This window comes from Peromyscus maniculatus, chromosome 22 (assembly GCF_049852395.1).
Source record: "Peromyscus maniculatus bairdii isolate BWxNUB_F1_BW_parent chromosome 22, HU_Pman_BW_mat_3.1, whole genome shotgun sequence".
Lineage (NCBI taxonomy): Eukaryota > Metazoa > Chordata > Mammalia > Rodentia > Cricetidae > Peromyscus > Peromyscus maniculatus.
Window position 1 is genome coordinate 43,978,907 of NC_134873.1, and position 26,978 is coordinate 44,005,884.

At 44.6% G+C, this 26,978-nt stretch overlaps 1 protein-coding gene across 17 annotated transcripts in view; it reads left to right on the forward strand.

Annotated features, from left to right (window-relative positions):
- Ttc27 (tetratricopeptide repeat domain 27) overlaps positions 1-26,043 on the forward strand; it is a 181,625-nt gene extending 155,582 nt beyond the window's left edge. For 13 of the 17 annotated variants that reach the window (XM_076559521.1, XM_076559522.1, XM_076559516.1 and 10 more), the window contains 5 exons: positions 933-1,098; positions 18,499-18,696; positions 20,522-20,633; positions 24,339-24,439; positions 25,738-26,043. In XM_076559521.1, coding sequence (XP_076415636.1) covers positions 933-1,098; positions 18,499-18,696; positions 20,522-20,633; positions 24,339-24,439; positions 25,738-25,860 — 700 coding nt within the window. In that variant the 3' untranslated portion in view covers positions 25,861-26,043. The remainder of the gene's footprint in view (positions 1-932; positions 1,099-18,498; positions 18,697-20,521; positions 20,634-24,338; positions 24,440-25,737) is intronic. The other 4 variants (XM_076559517.1, XM_076559526.1, XM_076559525.1 and 1 more) reach the window with 1 other exon arrangement.
- The last annotated feature ends 935 nt before the right edge of the window (positions 26,044-26,978 follow it).

The window sequence follows — 26,978 nt, forward strand, 5'->3', positions numbered from 1 at the left end:
CCTGGAACTCATTCTGTAGACCAGGCTGGCCTCAAACTCAGAGATCCACCTGCTTCTGCCTCCCGAGTGCTGGGATTAAAGGCGTGCGCCACCACTGCCGAGCTTAACACCCCTTGTTCCAGTCTTATGGCCTCCTGTTTTTGATAGACTACTTAGCTGTAGCTTAGAGTCTGGAGTGATGGTTGAGTGGTTAAGGGCACACTGACTGCTCTTCCAGAGGACCTAGATTCAATTCCTAGTGCCCGGGTGGCAGCTCACAGCCACCTGTAACTCCAGTTCCAGGGGATCTCTTCTCCTCTTTGGGCCTCCACAGGTATCAGGCATGTTTATGGTGAACAGACATACATAGAGGCAGATCACCCACACACATAAAATGACAACAACAACAAAATAATTTGTTTTAAAAATTAACCTTAATTCTAGTAAGTTTATGTCCTGTTGGGCAGCTTTGTTGACTGTCGCATCTTTGTGTAGGGCCACTCCTACCCCCACCCCCCGCCAGGCTCTAGAGTTTTGTTTTGCAGGTTTATTTAGAGGGTGAGGAGCCTGTGTTTTGTTTTGACCTCACATCTTTCTTGCCCACCTATGTGCTTCCCTCTGTCTGTCTGACAGGGTTACAGCCACACATAGTAGGCCACTCTAGGTTGGAGTCTGGAACCTGAATCGGCCTTTTCTTGGGGCAATATTGAGATTGATATTATGTGTTATAATGTCCTTGTTAGCAGTAAATAAATAAGGGAAGACATATTTCCATGGAAGGCTGTGTGTCCCTCATATCCTTATTGAACCATACAGGGAACTTGGTGGCTTTGTGTTATTATTTGGGTTCTGACTCCCAAGTGATGTATGATACAAGCAATTAAGGAGCGGCCATTCACATTCACATTCATAAGACTTCATTGTTCCTTTCTTTAAAATCTGACCTCCCACAGAGTCAAAGCTTTTAGAACTTTACAAGAAGCTCTCAAATGCAACTACGAACATTGGCAAATATGGGAAAACTATATTCTCACCAGCACCGACGTCGGGGAGTTTGCAGAAACCATTAAAGCTTACCACCGGCTCCTGGACCTACGAGACAAATACAAAGATACTCAGGTAGGAGATTCACATTTTTGTCAGTTCAATCTGTGCTTTGTACTGATTTCTCTACTCTGTGATAAAAGTTGTTTTCTTTAACGTTAAACACATATAGTATACGTAAACTGCACTTCTGTTCTTTAGTCAGCCATTTCCAGTTACTTACAGATCCTGCCATTTTGATGTTAAGTGTATTGGTGCAGTTACACATAGTATTCCTGCAGCTCAGTTACGCAAATCTGAGTTCATATGTACTGTCAGTATGCGGAGCTGAAATACAAGTCCTTTGCATTACTTACTACTTTGGGTAACTCCGGGCCTTCTGTGGTTTGTAGTAGTGGGAGTCAGTTCACGCAGCACTCACTACATGCTTCCCAAGGTTGAACGATATAGGGATAATGGTAGCATTTTGTTTACAGCACTGAAGAGAGTCTCTTTGGTTGGATGAAGTTAGTCTTGAAGAAAGTATTGCAGATTTGCAGCCACCCGGTTTGCTGTCTAGTAGCATGAGATAAACAAGACCTTTGGGTTGAATGACAATAGAAGGCGGTGTACAAAGAGAAAATACTCAGGAGTTTATGGGTTAGGGCGTCAGAGAGCTAGAAAACAGCACTTTATTCTTTAGCTCTTCTAACAGTCAACATGTGCTATTTCAAATGATGGCTTTGAATTTATAAAAACAATATCAAACAGACGAACACAGAAGTAACATCTGATATATGATAATACCTTGCAAATCTCGTGGCATAAATACTCAAGTTCTAAACACAACTTATCACAGTCCTGTTTTAACACCCCTGGGTTTGGCTCATGTACATGTCTTGAAAGTATAATTATGTAATTGCCAAGTTAGCTTGAAGGCTTTTGGTTCCATGTAGTTCACTGGGAAAATCTATAACTTCAGGTAGAATTTTCCACACAGAGGAGAGGTCCTAACTTTCAGTCAGTCCTCCTCCTCCTCTCTCTTTCATTTACATCTTCTCATTGTAAATACTGTCATTGTAAGAAGGGGTTGTAGTTAGAGTGTAGAGGTTACTTGAAATGCAAGCTAGGCTGAGAGTGTGGCTCGGTGACAGAGCACTGGCTTATGGCTTTCTCCTCCTGCACACTTTGCCCCTGGCACAGGGCACAGATGATGCTCGGGACAGATCTCATATATTACAGCCCACTCTTATGCAGGTATATTTCGTATGTTTCATCTGTGGTTTTAAGGTCTTTCTTGACTAAGGAAGATTTTAGAAACTTGTGTTTAAAGCCTCAGTGAAAGTATAAGTCATTCAAGTCCACAGTATTTTCCATCTTACACTGGAGATTAATTTTCTTGCATATGTATAGAAAGACACCAGCCTTGATCCTTTTCAAGTCACTGCTCTCTGAGCTCCACTGGGCTTGACTGTCACTGTTAGAGTTGGGTAGGAGATGTCGCCCACAGGCTTGTGTTTTGAACACTGTGTCTACAGCGTGCAACACTGTGTTGAAGAAGTGGGCACAGGTTGGTGGGAATGGGTTATGAAGGGTGGGTCTTGAAAGGTTACATCAGCCTCTGGTTCAGCCTGCTCTCTCTGCCTCCTGGTCAGTGCTGTGTAAGGTGTCTCAGCCACACGTTCTTTCTTCCATGAATGCCATGCCGCCCCACTGTCCTTGGATGAACTTCAATCCTTTGAAACTGTGAACCATAGACCTTACTTCCTTAACTTGTTTCTCTCGGGCGCTTGGTCATAGTGACTGCAGAAGTAACTAATAACAGTCAGGGCACAAAGGGACCTTTCTGGGTTTGTGTCTGTGAAGACAGTTTATTCTTGAGGCAGGGTCTTTCCCTGAACCCGGAACTTACTGATTTGGCTAACGGACTGGCTAACAAGCCCTTGGGATCCTCCTGTCTCTGCTCCTGCAGCCCTGCATCTACAGGTGTGTACTGTTGTGTCTGGCTTTTTACATGGGTGCTGAAGATTGAAATCAGGTCTTCATGCTAGCAAAGCAATTACTTACTTGATGAGCTACCTCCCCAGCCCCTAAGAGAACTGAGAAAAACTTCACAGGATAGTAAGTGGGGGTGAGGGTGGGGAGTGGGCACACTAGAAGATCTTGGTGTGGAGTCCTCTGGGGCTAGGCTGGATAGACTTATGTACCAATGCATAAGGAAGTGAGGCAGTCCCCTACTTCCTGTTAAGACTTACATGGACAGTCTCCAGTGGCGTTCTGCTCGTCAGTCAGTCACACTGGCTGCTTGGCCAAGCCATCTCCTCTTTAATGGCCCTAGGTGGCTGTGCTAGGTCAGTCTGACACCATTGTCTGCTGTCGTTTGCCTCTGGTTTGCCTCTCATCCACTTCCTTTCTGGGGTGAGTGGAATTGTTCTTCTAGGTCAGTCCCTTAACCCTCAGTAATCTGCAAATCCACCAAGGGCTAGTACCGTAGGCTCACTGGCTTTGAGGATCCAGGAAACGTCCTGATCATCCTTTCATGCTTAACACCAAGGAGCTAGCTGTATAAAGAGAATCGAAGGGGCCCAATCTAGAGCCTTCTCCTGGAAGAGAGTAGGAGCGGGACTGTGGTCTTTAAGCAAGAAATGGGGGAGGGGAAATTTCCTGTGTTCTCTGCCATTCTTCCCTGCTTTCTAAGGAACACAGGGACAGGCCAGACAGGACATGGTAAAGTGACAGCTCACATTCACTGAACGCCGCTGTGTGTTGGACACTATTCTGGTACTTTGCACATAGTAGCTCATTTAATTCACACTGCAGCTGTTGGGGGCTAGATGTGTGCTCTCATAGGCTATATCTGACTCTGGAATGTGGGTGTATTTATGTCTCCACTCCCTGTCAGTTTCCTTATTTTAAAGGAACTAATGGCTCAAATAAAATCGCCATCTAAAGATAATTTTGGAAAGGCATTTATATCAGAAAGGGTTATGAAGTCAGCAAGGTAATGCTGATTTTCAGTGACTTTGGTATATCAATTATGCTAAAACCGAGACACACGTATTTCAGAAAAAAGCAAGAAGATGTGGAACAATTGAACAGTTGTTTAGAAAGAAACAGGTTTTGTCTGGATGATTCCTGTCTCCTGCAGGTGTAACACTGAATGGGATTGGTGCTGTTTGAATTTCCTTTTCTGACCCATCACCAGCTCTGGAGCTTCCCTCTCTCAGGATGGAACAACTTGTTACCATGTGGAGCTGGTGTTGCCGTGTTGGTCTGTGAGTGTGTGGATGAGAGGAAAGGGACCCATGGTGCTAGGTTCCAACAAAAACACTCTGAGAGCAATTACTTGATTCTAAAGATAAAACTCTGACTTGTTTATTTGGCTAACAAATAAAAGGTAACAGGAGTAACAGGAAAAAGACTCGAGAAACACATTAAAGGTGTATACTTAAGCATTTTCCAGAAAAAGAAAAAAATCTCAAGCATGACTTTGCCAGCACACATTGACCTGCTGTAGCTCTCATCCTGTGCTGCTGAGGATCGAACCCAGGGCCTTGAACATGCCAGGCAAGTGCCCGACCACTGAGCAGCCACAGCTCCAGCCTTAGCTTTCATCTTAAATGGATTTTCAAACAAGTTTTAGTGGCCATATTCATAACTTCTCTCCCCTCTAATCATGTAAATTTCTTTTTTTGTTTTTCATTTTTGGGGGTGGGGGTAGGGTCTCTCTACATAGCCCTGGCTGTCCTGGAAGTCACTGTGTAGACAAGGCTGGCCTTGAACTACCCACCTCTGCCTACTGAGTGCTGGGATTAAAGGCATGTGCCACTACGTTCAGGTTCATATAATATTTTCAACCACAGCTAAATTGTGCTGGTTTCCATTTACAATTTTGTAATCCTATGTATGTCTTAGCACATTGTCCTGTGGGACAATTTTGTGAAAATTTGTTTGTGAGATAAAATTATTAGAATTTATTTACATTCATGGCCTGTTAACAGTTTAGATATTCTTTCTTTAATTTTTTATTTTATGTGCATTGCTGTGAGGGTGTCAGATCCTCTAGAACTTGAGTTATAGATAGTTGTGAGCTGCCATGTGGATGCTAGGAATTGAACCAGGGTCCTCTGGAAGAGCAGCCAGTGCTCTTAACCACTGAGACATTTCTCCAGCCCCCAGTTAACATTTTAAATTCTTATTTTTCCTCTTATTATTCCTTTATTCTCATTATTCCATTATTCTCAATAACAGAGTGTGATATAAACTTTGTCTCATAGAGTGACACTTTATCTAAGCCTGAATATTTATTTTGATGTGTATGAGGGTTTTGTCCAAATGTATGTGTACCACATGCATGCAGTGCCCATGGAAGCCACAAGAGGGCATTGGATCCCCTGAGACTGGAGTTATAGACAGTTGGGAGCTGCTGTGTGGGTACTGGGAATTGAACCTGGGTCCTCTGGAAGAGCAACCAGTGCTCTTAACCACTGAGCCATCTCTCCAGACCTGAAGCATGAATATTTTAATAACTTTGTAATTAGTTTCATTAAAAGTTGAACGGTTTTTGGAGCAGTCATGGGTTCTCTGGATTCTCGTGACTGCCCTCCTGCAGTCCTGCTGTGGGCCCCGGAGACCAAGCAGTTGGTTTGTGAAATGTCCGTGAAGCACGGTGAGCAGCATCCCAGGCTCTCCAAGTATCAGCTGTTAGAGCGGTCGGCTTAGTAAGCACGTTTGGACGTAATGGGGATGTATTACTGAGAACGTCGATTCTCGGTACCCAGCGACTTGCCCAGGTCGGATGACCCTCACTAGCACCATAGAGAACCCTCAGACATTCGGCTGTAGAAATAACATGGGAAGATCATGTATCTGTTTCTTGGGGAAACCCTGTAAGTGGCTCTCTGTAGAAATATTGTAGAGTTCTGATGGCACTGGTTAGCTTCTGCAGCCATGGGCAGGATCACTTCCTAGTGGGTAAGTCGTTCTTGGCAACTGAGTCCTGGTTATTAGCAGTAGGCTCTGGCATGTCCAGCTTTGTAGTGTGTTGTCTGTCATTACAGCGGTCAGTCAGTCTGCACCATGACAATTGGTAGATGGCCTGGAATGTTTTTATCTTGGGTAAAACTTAATTTGACTGGATATATTTGGTAGCAGTTGTCTTTCAGAAAAATTTCTGATATTCTTTTGTTTGACACTATTGACCTCATTCTATTTTAATTTGCTTTGAAATTCTTTTTGTCTGTTCCTTCCTTTGTACTTTTGATGGTTCTAACCCTTATACTTTTTTATAGATATGGATTATAGTGATTTAATTTTTTCCATAGAGAGTGTATAAAATGTATAAATTTGTATTTATTATAATACAGACAGTGGTGTAAACTAGATACAAATTATCCTGTTTTTTTTTTTTCTTATTCTAGTATTGTAAAGGGAATACGTGAATAGGTCTATAGCTTGTATATAATAGTTGTTTTTTCTGTAGCCTTAATTTTGAGTGAAGTATAGATTGGTAAAATTCGGGAATAACATTCTATAACAGCAGCACCTGACATGTTCTTTCTAACGTCTGTCCTTTATAACATCTGTATTTACGGACATACTCTTACTTACCAGTCAGTAAAGCAGATTTTTGTTTCTGTAATTGGTCCTTGTTCAGTTTCCAGATTTCTACTCTAGTGAATAGTGAATAGTAGGTGCACAAATCCTTGTGTGTATGCTTCTCTCCTTTGGAAAATTCTATGTGATCTATTATTTCTTCCTGGTTTCTTTTTTTTAGACTTTTTTTTCCCCCAGACCTGAGGACCGAACCCAGAGCCTTCTGCTTTCTAGGCAAGCGCTCTACCACTGAACTAAATCCCCAACCCATTTAGATATATTTTTAATAAGTTGGTGTCTTAGGGTTTCTATTCTTGTGAAGAGACACCATAACCACAGCAACTCTTATAAAGGAAAACTTTTGGGGAGTTTCTCTGTGTAGCCCTGGCTGTCCTGGAACTCACTCTGTAGATCAGACTGGCCTCTAACTCACAGAGATCCGCCTGCCTCTGCCTCCTGAGTGCTGGGATTAAAGGTATGTACCATCACTCCTGGCTAAAGGGAAACATTCAGTTGGCGCTGGCTTACAGTTCATAGGTTTAGTCCATTATCGCCATGGCAGGAATGGCAGCATGCAGGCAGACATGGTGCTGGAGAGGTAGCTGAGAGGTCTACATCCTGATCCATGGACATCAGGAAGAGAGAAACACTGGGACTGGCTTGGGCTTCTGAAACATCGAAGCCCGTCCCCAGTGATACACCTCTTTCAACAAGGCCACACCTACTCCAAGGCCACACCTCCTAATAGTGCCACTCCCTATGAGCCTATGGGGGCCATTTTCATTCAAAACACTACAGTTGGCAATCATTTGGAAAAGGAAATTAAGTTTTATATATTAAAATCTAATTTGTTTGGGGGATTAACACATATTGAGTGCTTAATATATTCTTGCCACTTAATTTCGATTATCTTTATAGAGCACACAGCATTTGGAGTGGACACTAAGGATTCTTCAAGGTGCAGACTATTACAGTGAGGCCAGACAGTATATATAGTTAGTGGGAATTGAAGGATAGATCACATTAAGTGTGCTTTGATGACTGTGGGAAGATTTATGTGAAGTATTTCCTCATCAGGCTAATGTTCATGTGAACTGTTTGTAACAAAGCTTTCTTAATTGACGTATACGTTACTTTAACTTCATGCATTTTGACTATTCTATATTCTAATGTAACTATGACTCCCATTTTCATCACTGCTGGGTCCTCTTATGTCCCTTTCTAGTCAGTGGAGCCACCACCCTTTCCCCAGCTAAGTAATTACCTTCAGATTTCTGTCACCACAGTTCACTGTTGCTTTTTCTTAAGTATCACATAACTATCGTCTATAGTTGTACACTGATATTCTTTATGTAGATTTCTGTTTGATATTTTCTTTAGAATCATGAAAAGGTGCTATTGATGGGCAGCAGGGCAGCTTGCCAGCCAAATTAAAGTCTTAGAATAAATGATGATTGAGTATTACCTGAGAGAAAAGAGAGAGGAAACAGATCCACTTGGTATAATTACAGCTTTGGAAAATAGATGCTATCTCCAGTCTACTGCCCAGGAATCTTAGGCTCAGCAAGGTAAGCTAATAAAGTTGATATGTTCTAGCTGACAGGCAGTAGAAAGTAGGGAAACCAGGGTTTGAGATCTGGCCCCTTTAACCTAGAGCCGTGTGTGTGTGTGTGTGTGTGTGTGTGTGTGTGTGTGTGTGTGTGTGTGTGTGTGTGTGTGTCTGTCTGTCTGTCTGACTGTCTGTGCATAAATGTATGAGTGTGTGTGTCTGGTTGCATACACGCATGTGCCTGTGTGCCTGTAGAGGCCAGAGGTCCATGTTGGTTCTCTTCTTCTGTGGCTTGTCACCTTGTCTTCTGAGACAGGGTCTCTCAGTGAACTGGAACCCCGTGTACTTGGCAGGAATAGGCGACCAGGAAACCTCAGGGATCCTCCTGTCTCTGCACCCCCAGTGCTGGGGTTACAGGTGCACACCAGCACTCCTGATCCATGGACTGGGGCTGTGGATTCGAACTGAGGGCCTCGTGCTTTTCCAGTAAGCAGCTTGCTGACTGAGCCATCTCCCTAGCCCTCCACTGCCACAACTCCTTACAGGTTTTGTTTTGTGATGCTAAGGATAACGCTAAGCTGGTTATCTTCTCCCCCTAACTGGGGTTTGGGGGAGCCAAGAGTTAGGGTTATCGGTCCAGGAAACAGCATCTTTCTTGGAGACCTCCAAGTGGAGAGCAAAGGTAGCCAAACAACGGAGGTGGGAAATTGCTTCATTTCTGGCCTGAAGCCCTCCTGGAAGTTTTTGTAACAGGACCCAAGGTAGTCCCATTCCTTCCTGCTAGGAAGACCTCCAGGATTCAGAGGGCTAAACTCTGCAGCAGGCCAAAATTGTGATGAGATTTGGCTGAGACCCTCAAGGTTAGTGTTAGGGAAGAGCTTTCCCATTATGGAAATGCTTTCTCTTTTGCCAAGATTCTCCAGCATTTGTGTTATAATTGCCTTTCCATTCTGTGAGGACTTCAGCTCTTTTTGGAGATCAGTGTGATCCCTCCCAGTCATCTGCACTTGGTGCGTTTCTCCAGCTTGGTCTGAGAGAGAGGCGAGAAATAGATGTTTTGTTTGTTTTTGTATATTCTACAACAGAAGGGCTCACCCAGCCAGGAATCCTGTATCTGACAAAGCTGGGTATCTGGGAATGGTGGTATGTGCCTGTGTTCCACGTATTGAGGAGGCTGAGGCAGAAGGATCAGAGTTTGAGGGCAACTCAGGCTAGTTAACAAGACCTATTTTAAAAAACAAAAATGCACAAACAAAGAAATGAGGGATAAATTATGACATTCTTATGGATTTTTAAGAAATCCGAGGGATTTGTTACCCCAAGCCTACCCTGTAGGAGGTTCTGGCAGGAGTGTTGAGTATTTGGACAAAATGAAAGAATACTGGATAATAACCAGATAAAGAAATACAGGTCACTCTAGACACAGGGCATGAGCATTACTGTAACAAGTTTGTAATCCTACTTGGTTTTCTACATGATTTAAAAAGCTCATATTGTTTAATTTTAATTTGTAAATCCATAGTTTGTTTTCTGTATAGTTTGAAAGCTAACTCATTTAAAGAATTTAGTTTACTTATAGGGCACACAGTATCTAAAGACTTAACTTACTGATGTAAACGATGGAAAGGGGCAGCTGCAGAGTTACAGAAGCAAAAGTTTTCATGATACTGATTTTTATATAGATACATGTAACACTCTGCCAAACGAAGACTATACCCTTCCATGTTTTCCTCAAGTGCACATGGACATTTTCTAGAAGGGGCCACTGTTAACTCTCAAATTAATCTCAGTAGATTTGGAAGGAATATTTTATAAAGTATCTTCTATGAACATCCCAGGATGAAATTAAAAATAGAAGTGAAAAACCAATAGTAAAACCAACAAGTTTACGGAATTGTGGAAAGTAGACAATATACTTTTAAATAATAAGTAGATGTGGTGGTTTGAATAAGAATGGCCCCCATAGGCTCATAGATTTGAATGCTTGGTCACCCAGGAATGGCACTACTTGAAAGGATTAGGAGGTGTGGCCTTGTTGGAGGAAGTGTGTCACTGGGAGCGGGCTTGGAGGTTTCAGAAGCCCAAGCCAGTCCCAGTGTCTCTCTCTTCCTGTTGTCTGTGGCTCTGGATGCAAAACTCCCAGGTCCTCCAGCACCACATCTACCTGCATGCTACAATGCTCCCCACCATGATGATAATGGACTAAACCTCTGAAACTGTATGCGAGTCCCAATTAAATGCTTTCTTTTATAAGAGTTGCTGTGGTCATGGTGTCTCTTCACAGCAGTAGAAAGAAACCTAAGACAGTAGATTAAAAATCAAGAAGTATTTAGAGACAAAATTAAAATACAACATTGGATCAATAGAAGTACTGATCAGTTGGACATTTATGGCTAGCTGTATATATTCGTTTTAAAACACAGGAGGATTTCAAGTCAACAGCTGATCTTTTTGTTTGCTTGCTTTTTGGAGACAGGGTTTCTCTACATAGTCCTGACTGTCCTGGATCTTACTATATAGACTAGTCTACCCTGAGCTCACAGAAATCCACCTGCTTCTGCTTCCTGATTAATGGGCTTAATAGGCTATTTTTATACCTAAGAAACAATTAGATGAAGAAAAACAAATAAACCCAAAGCTAGCAGAACCAGGGAAACAATAAAGATTAGAAGAAATAAGTGAAATGGACTAGAAACAGTACCTTTTTTTTTTTTTTTTAATGATAACAACATTGACAAAGCTTTAGATAGATGAACTAAGGAAGAAAGATCATTGAAATTAGAAAGGGAAATGGGGACATTGTTACCAATTTTAGAAGTAAAAAGGGTAGTAAGAGAGTACTGTGAACCCGTTTGACAACAGGTAAGATAACCTAGAGGGATTGAAGGATTCCTATGAGGACTAACTCACAAAGAAGAAGAAAATCTGACCAGAGATGCTTATTGCCACCATTTAACACCAGTTGGGGTTGTTGCCAGAGTAATTAGACAAGAAAAGCAAATAAATAAACCTATAGAAAGAGAAGAAGCCAAAGTATGTATTTGCTAATTATAAGATCTTACGTACAGAATCTTATAAAGATTACACAAAAGCTGTTAGAACTAATCTGATTCAGCAAAGTAACAGTACAAATCTGTCTTAGTTAGGGTTTCTATTGCTGTAATGAAACATCATTACCAAAAAGCAACTTGATAGGAAAAGGGCTTATTAGGCTTTCACTTCAGCATTGCTACTGATCACTGAAGGAAGTCAGGACAGGAATTCAAACAGGGCAGGAGACTGGAGGCAGGAGCTAATGCAGAGGCCGTGGACGGTGCTGTTTACTGACTTGTTTCCCATGGTTTGCTCAACCTGCTTTCTTATAGAACCCAGGACCAGCAGCCCAGGGATGGCAGCACTCACCATGGGCTGGGCCCTCCCCCATTGATCACTAATTGAGAAAATGCCTTGCAGCTGGATCTCATGGAGCTTTTCCTCAGCTAAGACCCCTTCCTCTGATGACTCTAGTTTGGGGCAAGTTGACACAGAACCATTCAGTACAAAGTCAGTTATGTCTCAGATACTAACAATATCCAGTTGTCCTGATTAGTTTTTTGTCAACTTGATAGGAGCTGGAATCATTTGGAAGAGGAAACACAATTGAGAAAATGCCCCCAACAGATTGGCCTGTAGGTAAGCCTGAGTGCCACTCATGGGCTGTTGGTCCTGGATGTAGTAAGGAAACAGGCAGAGCAATCCTTGGGGAGCAAGCCAGTTAGCAGCACTCGTCTGTGGTCTCTGGTCAGGTTTTTCCTCCAGGTTCCTGCCTTAAGTTCCTGCCCTGACGTCTTTTTGTGATGGACTGATCGGGACATGCAAGCTAACACAAACCTCCTCTCCCCGAGTTGCTTTTGGTTGTGGTGTTTTCCTGCAGCAAGAGAAGCCCTAACTGAGACACCAGTCTAAGGAAGAAATTGTGCAATCAGTTCCATTCATAGTATATTCAGAAGGAGAAAAATATTTAGTAAATATTTAGCCAAAAAAGACTTGTGTGATGAGAACTATACTTAGAATTAGCAGATGGACTCAGTCGAAATGATTCTGGTTTTGTTTAACATCCAGAGCATCAGAATCAGGAGCCAGCCTCACACACACACCTTCCTCTCTCCATCAGGACTGACGTTGATGTCATCAGTGTCACAGAATTTCTTCACAGCCTCTTTGCTCTGGTGCCTGTTGGCCTTGCCGTCCCATCGAGCACACCTGACTTGTCGCCTGTCTCTTCAGGGCTGACTCAGTGGTCAGGGGACACGTGCTGACAGCACACTGGTCAGCCTTGTTGCTCCTGGAAATGCTCTCGAGAAGGTTTTTGAGCCACTTCAAGAGCCTCGGGGTCTTGGGCTGGGAGGTGGGTGACTTAGGGATCTTCTTTCGTGCTTGGTTGTGGACGCCGCTCAGCACTCACTGCCTTCTCTGTTTTCAGAGCCTGTGCTTGGGCTTTGGCCATGGGAGGGCAGGAGCCCTTCTTCACTTTCAGCTCCATCTTGGCAAAAGCTAGAATGTGATTTCGATTCATTCGGATGATTTTATTCTATTTCTCTGTCCCATGTTTATCACAATAAGCTACATCATCGTCATTTTTAAAGTCTCTTAAGCATCAGGCTTCCAATGTTTATTTAGATTGTCTAATGATGCACCAAATGAACCCCAAATGGACTACATATACGCCAAGTATTTTGTCTCCCAGAAAACAAGGAATGGGAGAGAATGCTTAGAAAGTTCTTGAACCCTGAGGCATTAAAGGAAAACTGAAAGGAATTTTTATGACCACATTAAAGAAACATGTGACAAATACTTATAACAAATAAGAAAGGCGACAAGCTAATAATAGCTTTATGATACAAAGAGTTACCATCTGCTATAGGAATGAAGGGGAACTGAGTGTAGAATTCACGAGCACATTCAAGTAAGGATGAGAATGTAGTTCATGATAGTAACACATTTTAAAATCCTTGTTGTAAGAATAGAATATTCAGTGTGTACCAAGTTGTTAGCCAGACATTAAGTCCAAAAACTGAAGTTCTGCATTCACCCATAAATCAAAATAAGTTCAGATGGACAAAACATTTAAATTGGAATTCTAAACAGAATGATACTGTAGGTGAGTGTAGACGTGGGAATTAGGCAGCCTGAGTTTGTCCCGCCTCTCTCTGACTCCCTGGCCATGTGGCCTTGGGCAGGTTAGTTAACCACTTCATGCCTCAGTTCATGAGACAAGGATGAAGCGGCAGCCGCCTCACAGGAGGGACGTTGTGAGGATCAAATGTGTTAGTACACGTGATGGGTGTGGCCTGGTGCCTGGTGCATGCAAGTACATTTAAAAATAGCTGTCACTATTGTCAAGCAGGTAAAACTGTAAAAGCATTAAAGGAAAATTTGGTAGATATTTTTATGAGCTTGGGAGTGGGGGGAAGACTTATAATCATGACATCATAGAAGATGAAGAGATTTATCATTTAAAACTTCTGCACATGGGGAAGTACTTCTGATCAGTGAGTGAAGTGTGGGGTCACCAACCATGGGGGGACAGGCTATGAGGGTGACATTGTTTTGTGACTTCCTGCACTGAAGCCAAGCCTGGCCAGGTGAGTACCTGGGAAGAGCTTATTTGAATGTTTTACACATTTTCTTGGTTCTTCTTAGAGCTGCTGTAACAAATTTCAACAAACTTGGTGTCTTCTGTGGAAGTTTCTTCTAGTCGTTGTAGTTCAGCTCTGGAATCCAGAAGTCCAGAATCAGAGTGTGAACTTGTCATGTTCCTGGGGATTCTGGGGGGAGGTCCTTCTAGTTTCTAGTGGTCCTGGACCTTCCTATTTCCCCCAAACACTCACATTCTGGGGCCCAGGGTGGACATGAATTTGGGAGAAACTTTATTTTACCACAATGTTATACTCCCTTTCATGGAGAAAACAGCTGTAAGTCTGGCTGTAAGAGTGTGGTGTGGCTCTCAGAAGTCTCCAGAACAGATCCAACACCTCACTGGAGGCTGGGGGAAGTAGCAGAGGGGACGTGAGCAGAGGCACCTTGAGGGGAAGCCAGAGACCCTCAACTAGTCATGGCAGCGGCTTTCTTTTGGACACTGTCAGGTTCGGGTGCCCAGGAACAACAGGGATATACCAAGAATATAGCAGGGGCTGGGTCAGTAGAAGATGGGGTGTTTGTGTGTGAGGTCCTGAGTGCAGTCGCCGGCACTGGGGGGGAAATCGGAGTTCACAGAAAGATAATAAACTTCAAAGAGAGACAAGTGGGGCCAGCAAGATGGTTCAGTGGGTGAAGGTGCCTGCCAGCAAGGCTGAGGACCTGAGTTCAATCCCTGGGACCCACATGCTGTGGAAAAAGAGAAATGACTCCTCGTTTATGCTGTGGCATACGCGTGTACACACCACACCACACAAGCGCGCGCGCGCGCACACACACACACACACACACACACACACACACATGCGCACACACTCATATTTCAAAGTCAAACAAGAGGCGTGCGTTTCCTCGTATGGAATATTAAGAGACAGCACTGGAACACCGAGCCTTAGAGAACAAATCAGAATTTCTAAAGAAGGCTCTAGGAGATTATGAAATGAAATACCAAGATAAAAATTGTGTATGGGTACATACGTAATTGGGGGAATGTCCCAAACTCTCATTAGGTCCAGAAGGGTGTCAAGACCCATGAAGAGTGTGCAGACTGAAGAACTCTTCAGTGTAGACTGTTAGACTAGTCTCAGAGAAAAAGGCTGATGGACCTCCCCTTACAATTGCCAGGGAGTAGATTGGTCCTTTAATGTATCAGGTACAAACAGGAAAATATCACAGGGCACATTTCCTCTTGTTCTAGTTAGCAATGAGAGTTAGCCTTGTTTTCCAAGTTTGTGTAAGTAATTATAGCCGTAGAAACCAACCAAAACCCTTAGCTCCACTCTGTAGCCAACCCCTCTCTGTCCCTTATGGCCAGCTCTTGGTTTCCTAGCCTCTTTCACACACCCCTCCCCTTCCCTTCTCTGGGAGAGTGTCCCCAAGTGTGGCCCCTTCACTAATCTTCTTCCATGTAGTGAGACTCCCTAGGGCGTCTCATTCCTTCCTTCCATTTCTCTCCTACCCCCCTGAGGTAGATATTTCTGAGCCTGACCCGTTAACTCTTCCTCGTTGGGTCAGGTCATCTCGTGCTGCATGCTCTTTTCATGTGTCCTGCTTTGTTCCTGTTGGCTGTGCTTCCCTCAAAATGCTGGCGTCTGACTGATATGTACTGGCGGGAGAGGCTAACACTAAACTGGAGCTCTTGCTGGAACTGGGCCATGGGGGTGCTCACCCCATCACTCTCCCCTCCTGCCACTAGTTGACTGTGGTTCCTCAGGAAGCTCCTGACTGCCAGGTGTACACTTTCCCGTGCCCATCATCTGAACAGTCAGTTTTCCCTAGAATGTGGAAGATCGGTGAGGGAAGAGGAGCCAGGCTGCCAGGGCCTTTGCTTCCTGCCTGCCTGCTCCCCTGCAGTGAAGACCCCTGCCCTGAGGTGCTCACATGGTCCCTGGCTCGCACTGAGCTCACCCTGCTCTGAGTTGCGGTTGGGCCATGCTGATGGCACGTGGCCCACAGCAGTAGGTGAAGGAAGAAAGGGGCACAGTGCCCTCCCTGGGCAGCCGTCTCTGACCCTTCCCACCTCTCCCCTGCCTCCTGGCCACTTCTGTTCATTGGAGGATCTTTCTGTTAGTCACCTTCTCAGCCCGGCACCTGGATGCTTTTTCAAGTGGTGTCGCGGGCTGGCACTCAGAGGAGCTAGCAACATGTGTTAGTTTATAATGAGCAATAAAACTTTCACGTTGGGGAAAAATGAGGTCAATGTACATTAAGAATAATGTTAATGTCTTGGAAAGGAAGTATATTCAGTTCACAAACATTTGGAAATGTTTAAAGAAATGGTGAGGTTTAATTTCAATGATACCTTTAAAAAATTACCTTTTGTAGAACACTTTTCAGAGATTTTTCATCCAGTGATGGTAATACAGAGTAAAGTGAATATATCCATAAACAACCATAAATAAGTAAAAAAGATAGAGTGCAATTAAAAGAAAATGCCCGAGTTTGACCTCTGACCTTCACATACATATACATGGATATGTACTCCCCCACCCCCCAATCAACTTGATAAGTCCCTTGCTGGGTGACCTTGACAATTACTTGTGCGAGCCTTGTTTGGCTTTTTTGGTTTTTAGTTTGTAAGGTGGCAGCAGCAAACCACTTGCTTCCAAGTTATTGGGAGAATTTCCTGAAGTCGAGCCAGAAGCTTGGTGTATGTAACAAGTGCAGAGATGGAGGGGGTATGGAGGGCTGATGTGATGGGTTCTGTTTTTCCATGGGTTTATTTTGAAGCCTGAAGAAGTTGGGAAGTGAGCAAGGGTGGGAGGGCTGGCTGGAGATGAGAAAGCCAACACATGCTGAGGGTTTAATTCTGCCCTGACAGATTTGGGAGAAAGTCTGTGGTGTCTACAGCGGCTGTAGGTTCACTCTGCAGTTTTCGGAGTGCAGTGACTCATTGGAAGTCTGTGATGTTGTTGGTTTGTTTTTCTTCTTTATTCTTCGAGGGGCCAGCCACAAATTCCCAAGTAATTCACACAGAGGCTTATTCTTAATTACAATTAGCTTGGCTTGTTTCTAGCCAGCTTTCCTTAACGTAACTGATCCTATCTACCTTTTGCCTCTGGGCTTTTCCTGTTCTCTTTCTTCTGTAAATCTTACTCTGTGGCTTGCTGTATAGCTGGGTGGCTGGCCCCTGGAGTCCTCCTCCTCTGGCTCCTTCTTTTCTCCTCCCAGATTTCTCCTTCTATATATTCTGCCTTCTAGCCCCACCTTTTCTCCTGCCTTGCCATTGGCCATTCAGTTCTTCATTAGACCATCAGCTCTTCTAGACAGGCACGGTAACAAAGCTTCACAGAGTTAAATGCAGCATGAACAAAAGTAACAACCTTGAAATCATACTCTGCAGCAGTGTGATGTAAGTAGAGAGCCTGTCCTTATTCCTGCTGCCGGGCCCCTTCCCAGGCTTCCCGCATGCCCATGCACATGACCCCTCCGCTGCTTTAGATCCAGTTGTTCCTGACTGGGGCTGGACAGTGATGCTTTGCCTGCTAGGAATGCAGACACTCATTACCCAGGGTGCTGGAGCACTTGCATGTAGGATTGTGTATTTCCAACAAGTTCCCAGCTCATGGGCCACACCGAGTAGAAGGGTTCTAGAGTATTCTCAAGCTGGTTCTTTAGATGGTTCTGTGTGCCCCCATTCAAGGAGTGGAAGACTAAGGATGCTGTTTGGCATCTCCAGGGAAGCTGTTTTAAGATAAGCAGCTTAATGTAAATATGGCAAAGGTTTTGTGTTATGTTGTAACCTGTTAAATCCACCAACCAGTGTTTAAAACTCTGAGGTACAATCTGAGAACATGGTATTCTAGAAAGTGGCTAAATGGCAGGCTGACTTGGAGTAGTGGGAGGGAGAAGAGATGCTCTTTTGGGGGAGTTTGAGACAGGTTTTCTCTCTATAACTTTGGAGCCTGTTCTGGAGCTTGCTCTGTAGACTAGGCTAGCCTGGAACTCACAGAGATCCACCTGCCTCTGCCTCCTGAGTGCTGGGATTAAAGGCGTACGCCACCACCACCTGGCTGAAGAGATGCTTTTTGAGGGTTGCATGTCACTGCTTTGTCAATTTATCATTCGGCATTTAGGAACCTCTTTTAAGCAGCAGTAGATTGATGTCACCACAGTGTAGATAAAAGTTCACGAGTCCTTCACTAAGTAGAGGACAATGGACATAGGATTCATAGAGAACATGGAGTCAAATCTGCTATGTGTGGCAGAACATCGAGAGAAGAGAATGTAGGCTGATGCTCACGTTGCTGACTCTGCAAACAGTTCACCTTGAGACTGTAGGAAAGGGAAGAATGTGGGACCTGTTTCACTTTGAAGGCTGTGCAGGTGGGTGTGAGATGTTTGTGGAACTGCCCAGTAAGTATTTAGGCAAAATCCTGGGTTTCCAGAGAGAGTCCTAGCTGATGCTCCATGTGTTGGAAGCATATGTTGAAAGTGTGGGTCACCTCTTCAGAGTCCTCCAAGTGAGAAGAGATGAACTCCAGACACAAGGCACAGCAAAAGAGCCCTCCCAGGAGCCTGGCAGGGAACATCTAGAGAATGGGCAGCCTGACTTTTACTTCACTTTAAAACATGTGACAGTGATATTCAGTGTCTGATGGCAGAGCGGAGCCCTGGGCCTTCTGTTACTCTTGGATGGCTGCTAGCTCACTGTTTTCGTCTGTGCATTCTTGAAGGTCCTTAGGATTCTGGTCAGGGCAGTGGTCAGTGGTCTGAGCGATCGAAGTGGAGACGTTGCCTCCAGCCTCAAAGGGAAGCTGCGGGAGTTGTTTGGCAGAGTGACCTCAAGAGTGACCAACGATGGAGAGATCTGGAGGCTGTATGCCCAAGTACATGGAGACGGGCAGAGTGAGAAGCCTGAGGAGAACGAGAAGGTCAGTGCTGGGCCTCTGTCTGTGCCGACACCCGTGGATAAGAGGTCTGCTTTTTGTTTGGTTGGTTTCTTTGAGTGAAGGATGAGGTCAATAATATAAAACAAAACTAATATGCTTAAATTTAGAGAGAGAGAGAGAGAGAGAGAGAGAGAGAGAGAGAGAGATAGTGTGTGTGTGTGTGTGTGTGTGTGTGTACACACACGCATGTGTGTGCACATGACAGAGAACAACCTCAGGTGCTGTTTCTCAGATACCATCCACCTTTTTTGGACACAGAGCCTCCTGCTGGCTTGGAATTTACCAAGAGAGCCCCAGGGAATCCCAAGGGTCCCCTGTCTCTGCCTCCCCAGTGCTGGAATTACAAGCATGTGCTGCTATGTCTTTTTTTTTTTTTTCTTTTAAATGAGGGGTTCTGGGGATTGAACTCAGGTCCTTGTGTACTGGTGAAATTATTAAGGCCATTCCACATAGTTAAAGGGAGGTTTATTTTGTGAGGTAACTTACAAGTGAAGGGATAGGGTACAGGGTCTGGGAAAGGCGTGGCGCAGTCCAGCGGTGTTCTCTGGAGAACTGCTCGGTCTCCCTCCAGCGTCCAGGGTCCAGGGTCCAGGAACCAAGAGAGCCCGCGCATCTGGCACCCGGGTCTTCAGCGTGCTCTCTCGCCCCGCCTTGTAGGCGTGGCCGGAGCGTCATCCGGGTCAGAGCTGGAAGGGCTGCCCACTGTACTTGAGCTCCAAGGCGAGTGCTTTATTGACCTGGCCACCTCCCCAGCCTTCAAATTCAGTCTTGAGCACTTTGAACTGTGGGCGTGCTAAGACTTACAACAGTCATCATTTTCCAAGTCATGAGTTTTTCTGCGGCAGACATTGTGTGTCCTGCGGAAGGTTCCCTGTCCCGCTGTCCCTCCTGGATCTGTGGCAGCCAGATGCCCTGTGCCCTTCACTTGCATACCTTTCCGCAGGCCAGTGGTTAAAGACAAAACAAAAAGTGTTTAGATCTGAGATGAAGCTACCAAAGGGAAAAAACTGACTAAGGGGACAGAGCAGGAAATTGCAAGTGCGGACACATTGCAGGGAGCACCCTGCCCTTCTTGCAAGGCAGCAGGTTGCTAATCCCACCCCAGTTATGCGTTAGCCTCTTGTCTTCAAGCCCAAAGGAGCCCAGAGCTTCCAAGGTTGGGATCATCGGTTTGTGTTTCTTTTCAACAGATCACAGCAAATCAAATGTACTCCTTGCGTGGGTTTGGAATTAGCCACGGTCCAGCTAATCTATGGGATTCTTAGCTGTTCTCTCCTCCTCCTGTCCACACAGCCGGCTTCTACCATGGCCTTGTCAGCCCACAGAACACATATCTCAGGCCTGCATGCACACACTCCTATTCATGTCCTTCCATTTCTCCTGTACTCTGGAGCACATAAAAGCACTCTTGTGACTTCTCCATCAAGACGTTTTAAGATGAAACAAAAGAGCATTTAAACATCTGTGAGATTATATACTTGTTAGCCAGCCCATACTTTGCCCCAAGTTCATGCCTTATTCTCTCACGGCATCTCTCAGCTTGGTGGCTGGAGGAAGTCTGCACACTGGCCTTCGTGTTTTCCTGGTTCTGGAGAGCTGGCTGTCCAGATAACCTCCTTGGTTTCTCACGGTTGTTGGTTGCTATTGCATGTGCATCCTACCCCTTCTTTGATGGTATTTACAGAGATGCCTCACAATACAGATGCTGGCTTTTCAGTTTGGAATTAGTTCCATATGACTTCCAGGAAGCAATTTGAACTGTGAATTCTACTTGTTGTTTTGAATGTTGTTTGTTCTGTTTTCCTAGGCATTCCAGTGTCTCTCAAAGGCCTACAAGTGTGACACACAGTCCAACTGTTGGGAGAAAGACGTTACAGCGTTTAAGGAAGTTGTTCAAAGAGCCGTGGGACTCGCACATGGTATTTGATGTCCATATCGTATTTAATGCATTCCTCACTGATAAAATAGTGCTAGTCAGAAATCGGGTTCCACTGCAGGAACTTTGTGATTACTCCAGTATATGGAAATTGTTGTAGTTAATTCAGAAACCTTTATAGAGCTCCTGTTATGTAGCAGGCAATAGAGAAATAGGCACACAATGAAGATAACTCAGAGGCTCGAATGCTGCTTCAGCAATTGACAGAACCTAGAGAGAGTGACATATTTTACTCCCAAGAATCTTTACTCCACACAGAGTCCTTGTTGATTATGTCATATTGAGGAAAATCGTTAGCATTTCCTTAATTGACAGAGGTGCCAGAAAAGACTCATCAAAATGTGCAGATCTCTGGAGTTTTCATACATATATAAAAATACAAAATATAATATCATCTATAATTTGTTTGTTATATCTAACAAACAAACCTTAAAATGTTTGTTTGTTAGATATAGTTCAGACTTTCTTGCATTATCAAAAAGTACCAGCTAAATTCACTGCTGCATGTTATATTGATATTTGAGTGTGGGTGTGCTATGCCCTGGGAATATAGTTCCCATGAGTTAATAAAGTCCTGGCCTTGAGAACGGAGTCACACAGACTGTGCCTCCTGCCTGTGATAGTGACAGCAAGGAACAGTGAGAGGGCAGAGCTTTGGAACCAGGGACACTAAAGATCCAGGACCACCGTCACCACATGCTTGCTGGGTGACGCTGAGTCGGTGACTTGGTGTCTCTGGGCCTTTGGTTGGTTGTAGGTAGAATGGGAGAATACTTCCCTGTGTTGTTAGGAAGACTCAGCAAGGTCTTTCCCCGTACGTAACGGTATCTTACACGTCGTTTAAATGTGGATCTCTCCCACCCCCACCCCATTTCTCCTGAAGTAGAGGAGCTGGCCCACAAGGAACTCCAAAAGAGAAAAGCGAGGGACGGGGATAAAGTTTAACTGCCTATAAAGAAGTCATAGACCGTTCAAATGGCTCAGAGTGCCTTAGTAGTTAATAATTCTACTCGTGGCCTTTCAGATCTTTGACTGGAAGAATGTAAATGTCCAGTTTCCCAGACCATCTAGCCCCTGGCAGATAAGGTCGAGGGGCTGAACTCTCTCTGGAAGGTAGAAAGTTGGAGGTGATTGCAGGATACAGCTGTTTTCGGGGTGGCTGCAGCTCTATGGCCTGTGCTGGCCTCGTGGTAGAGGAAGCCAGAGGGGGTTTGGGCCTTTGCCTTTGGCCTTTGCAGATGTGGTATTATGTCTGGGGAGTCTCCACTGATGTGTATATGTGTATACCCAGCAGGGGGGGGGGGGTTTACTCTGAAGACTATCTTATTTTAACTTGCCCTCTCTGAACATCTCCTTGAGCAGCGAGCTCTGTGATGTAATCACAAGTGCTGGCTTCATACCTGTCCACCATAACTGTGCAGGCCAGAGGTACTCCAGAAGACCTGCTGCTGGCAGCTCGGCAGGGCTTTAAACCGTTGTTGGCACCTTTTCCGTAGGGTGACTCCCGGGGAAGAACAAGCGACTGTTCTCTGGGGTTTCCGTCTCCTACTTGCACGGGTGATGTGCTGCATTCCAACACGGCAAGCAGGGTTGAGTGGATGCTTTACATTTATCCCAGTGACTCTTACCTTCGTGGCATTGTACGTTGTGCTCAGAGAGTCAGCTGGGTTTCTGTTACTCCACCAACACTGTTTCTTCACACACACACACACACACACACACACACACACACACACACACACACACACACACCCCTTTTAAAGGAAATACGGCACTTCATAAGTCTTGGTGCCTGCTGGATTGCCGAGGGTAAGCTTTGCTGTGGGCTTCGTTGGGCATGATAAGGACAACCCGGCAGTCCTGGAGCCCTTGTGTTGTTTGTATCATCGCGAGGATGGCCATTTCCAGTCTCCAGCCCCATCCATCCCCCTCCCCTCCGCCCGCTGTCTCACTGCCTGTTGGGAGTGAGGTTGAGGTGGGAACTAACAGAAGGTGTGTCCTTTTTGTTTTCTTCAAATTGAGGGGGAAAAAAAACCAAAAACATTTTTTTTTGAGACAGGGTCTCTCTGTCTGTCTGTCTGTCTGTCTGTCTGTCTGTCTGTCTTGGCTGACCTGGAACTCAGTCACTATGTAGACCAGGCTGGCCTCAAACCCAGAAAGGTCTTGGGTTCTGCCTCTGCCTCCCAAGTGTTGGAATTAAAGGCATATACCACCATGCATAGCTTAAAAAGTGACGGACTTTTAAAAACCAGAACTACCAGTGGTGTTTCTGGTATCAGCTCCTAGTCATTAAGCAAATGGTGTACCTCTGCTGTGGTTGTTCGACAACTCCTCCCTCCAGAGAAAGAGTTCAGTATCCGATCGATTGGGCTCTATGAAATGGGCTTCACATTGCTAATCAGTATGCATCCAACATGAGAATAGTGAAGTCTAATCATTATTCTGAAATAGAAACATCAAACCCAGTTCTTGCTGGCCACAGATCTTATTAATTCATGTCAAAGCTATTTTGTCAGGCCATAGGCTGTTTCTCCTGATTGCTTATAGTTTGCGCTGTGGTCTGTGACATTGTGGTTTTAAAATAGGATCTGCTTTTCAATTTAGTGAATATAATTTTTAAAATGTGTTGTTTTATGTGTATGAATGTTTTTCTGCATATATGTCAGTGCCCTGCGTGAGTACAGTGCCCGCAGAGTCTAGAAGAGGGCATCACATCTCCTGGAACTGGACTCTAGATGGTTGCAAACCACCGTCTGGGTGCTGGTAATGAAACCCAGGTCCTCTGAAGAGCAGCAAGTGCTCTACCCCTGAGCCATCTTTCCTCAGCTTAGCTTGTGAATAATTTTAGAAAAGAAAAGCAGAAACAACAGAAAGAACCCAGACACCTGTTGGTGTGGAACCTTGTTCTTACAAGGCATTCACAACCAGCCTTCCTCCAGGGAGGAGTATGCTCCCTTCAGAATTCCAAGTCTTAGAGAAACAGGCTCCCCAGAATGCTTGGAGGCAGAGTTTCTAGGGTCAGGAGATTTCCCGCTGAGTTGATGGCAGATGTGGTTCAGGAGCCTGGCCTTGGTCACAGTCCCTAAATGAAGACATGTAGATTGTTGGTGCCAGTTCTCCCAGAATGCCATGCATATAATATTGGTGTATAAAAACGTAGCAAGCATTTGAGCTTGCCACATCTGGCATGTGACTTTGCTGGGCCAGTGAGCTCTTCGAACGTGAGTCCTCCATAGTGACTGGGAACCATGGACAGCCACACTGAGATGTGCTGCATTTGTTTTGGTCCTCTGAGTGTGCCTTGCTTTCAGTAAGGCTTTATTTGTGTGCCTAATTCACTAGTGCACACGTGTGAATGCATGCATATGTGTGTGTTTACATATGTGTGTGGGATCCCAGCGTAATGTAACTCACCTGAATGCACACATTTTCTTCAGAATTCTCCTTAGCAATGTTCTCCTATATAGAAGGATGAAGGCTAGCTGGGGTGTAACTCAGTGGTAAGGAGTGCCTACCCAGCATGCACAGGCCTGGGTTTGGCTTCCCAGTGCCACCAAGGAGAGAAAGTGAGAGGAGGATTTAGGGGAGTGAAACTTCTGACGTTGACTATTAAAAGTTTTTAGTAAGTGGCTGCTTTCGAACCCGCAGACGGTCAGGTCTACAGCGGTTCCCTGTGTTTTCCTTACAGTGGCTATAAAATGCAGTGAGAGCAAGTCCAGTCCCCAGGAAGCTGTGCAAGCACTCTCCTCGGTTCGGCTCAACATCCGGGGTTTGTTGTCCAAAGCAAAGGTGAGAATGACCCGGAAGTTCATCAGAGCTGTTGGGTGGAAGGTCATCGGCCTCAGGCCACTCCTGTGTAAAAAAGAGTTGTTCTCGTTAGGCCCCAGTGGGTCATTCGAAAATGGAAAGAATTGCCTGTGCACATCTCCTTGGAAACACCTTTTGATTGTGATGGGGCGGGTGTCTCTGGTTTTGTATCTGTAGTTTTGAACTGGGTTTGGTAACTGAATTGCTCTTCACAAAGTGAAAATGAGGAGAGAGCTAACCGTTAGAGCTTGAGGCAGTCTTGGTTTGCATGGGTCTGTCTTCTGTTGCCTGGCTAGAGACTTCAGAAATAAGCTGGAGAGCCCCCACCCCCACCCCACACCTCCAATTAAACAAAGAACTATCTTATCAGTACAAATGCACACACAGAAACTGTGCATTTGTAGGAAATTTAAACAGACTCCCTCGCAGGTCATTCAGGCCACGTCCTCAGGACAGAGTGACTCCTCTGTCCTCAGCTCCTTGTCATTGTTGCTGCCAAGGTTGTCATGAGGGCTGTGGGTGGAGATGAGTCAGATTTGATGCTCAGCAGATTGCTCATTCTTTCTAAGCCTCAGTTTCTCTCTGCTCCTCTTTGCCTCATTGAGAAGGAATGCAGGTTCGTTGTGATTTATAAGTACTGTGATTCCTATTGGAAATGTGCTGTGTCTGTTCAGGTTCTTTGCCTAAAAGATGTATTTTCTACTCAGCACACCATAGCAGTATTTATGTCAGTCTGTTAGGAAGTGCTGTTCAACAGTACAAATCTACTCAATTTGGATGAAAAAAATTTATAGCAAGCCAAATCACAGGCCTGTTATATGCACATGTATGTGAACCTACCTCTCCTTCCTGCCCATGTCTGAAGCTGATTTTCTTGGTTGCCTTTCCTGACTCACCAGACATGCAGAATAAATAGAATTTTTAAATTTATTTTATTTGTCGTATAACATTGACAAAAGCAATCAACATTTAAGGCAGTTGCTTCAAGAACAAAGCAAGGCTTGAACCCAAGGCCTTGGGCACTCTAGGCAAGTGCTCTACACTGAGCTGTAGTTGAGATCCTTTGCATCTGCAGGTTCAGGCTCACTGTTTAGATTTGCTAACTATTAGGCCTGTACCTTTCTGGGGTCTAAGCAAACACTGTGTTGCTGCTGCATTGTTACAGTAGCATCATGCCAACAGCGCTGGGATTCTAGTTTGCTGTGTTGGCTCGACATTGTATCTGGATTGCTTGGAAGACATTTTCATCTTTTGATAGTCATTCTGTTTTTACATTGCAGCAGAACTTTACAGATGTGGCAAGCGGAGAAGTCTCTGGAGAGCTAGCCAATGAAATAGCAGCTATGGATGCCCTGCAGGCTGAGCTGCAAGACCTCAGCAACCAGCTTCGAAACCGATACTGACTGTGCTAGAAGCAGTTTGCGGCTAAGGCACCTTTGACTTCTCCATTTCCTCCATTGCCTGTGTATCTGAAACACAAGATACGGATTTTTAAAATAAATTTGTTTGCTGGCAGACAGGCTTATTTTGTGATGTTCTCAGATGTTAGCAGTTCTGAAGTTCATTAAACAGAAATGTTGGTTGTACTCTTTGTCTGGTTATTGGTAAGTTCAGTGTTGGCGGTTTTTGAGGCGCTCCAGCACAAGGGGGCCAGCACAGGGATCCTCCTCGCTCAGCCTAGCGTGAGTGCATCATTCTTTGGAAGAGCTTAGTATAAATGGGGGGAGGGCACAGATACTACAAGCTTTGGAATCATTAGCTTGGCTATATTACTGTCCAAAAATGATAAAAGAGTGAACTTGGCAGTGGAATCATTTACACTTGTTGAGATTTTATGTCTGTGTCACAGGCATGGGCTTGTCTAAGTTGGAAGTGTGAGTGTGGTTTAATTTCCAGATCAAGAGAATGCAAGAAAAGAAATGATAGACCCAAATTAGGACTCCACCATTAGCCACTAGGAACCAGGCTGTTAGCTCTTGGTGGCATACACTGCCAGCCCCAGAGATATTGTTCAATCAGCTTATTGTGGTGAAGACAGCCACAAGTGGTGCCACACAACAGAAACGCCAAAAGAATAAAGTGCTTTTTAGGATGTCGGTGGAAACAGTTACTGGAGGTGGCGGCCAGTTTATAATCACAGAACGAAAGTCAAAGTGAGGGATTCTTAGGTTCCTGACTTGAGTTGCTCAGTTTTGGGTCCTATGTGGTCCCTTGTATTCCATGTTCTTATTTATAGGATATAAATAATTTCTACTCCCAGTTTCTTTCTGATTTCAGCGATCTTTGGAATTTAACATTTTATGATCCATCAACATAAAGTAGTCTGAACACTTAAAATTCTTTCATAAATGGATTTTGCTTATGGCTGCTTACTAGTTTTAAACACTGTGGTCCCTTAACCATCTGCTTCTCTTTTCTATTATCATACCAGCCTTCACAGGGGGAAAAATAGTCTGTCCCAGAGTTTCTCCTGTAAAAGACACTACTGCTAGAAAATTCCACTAAAACGAGGTGGTTACAG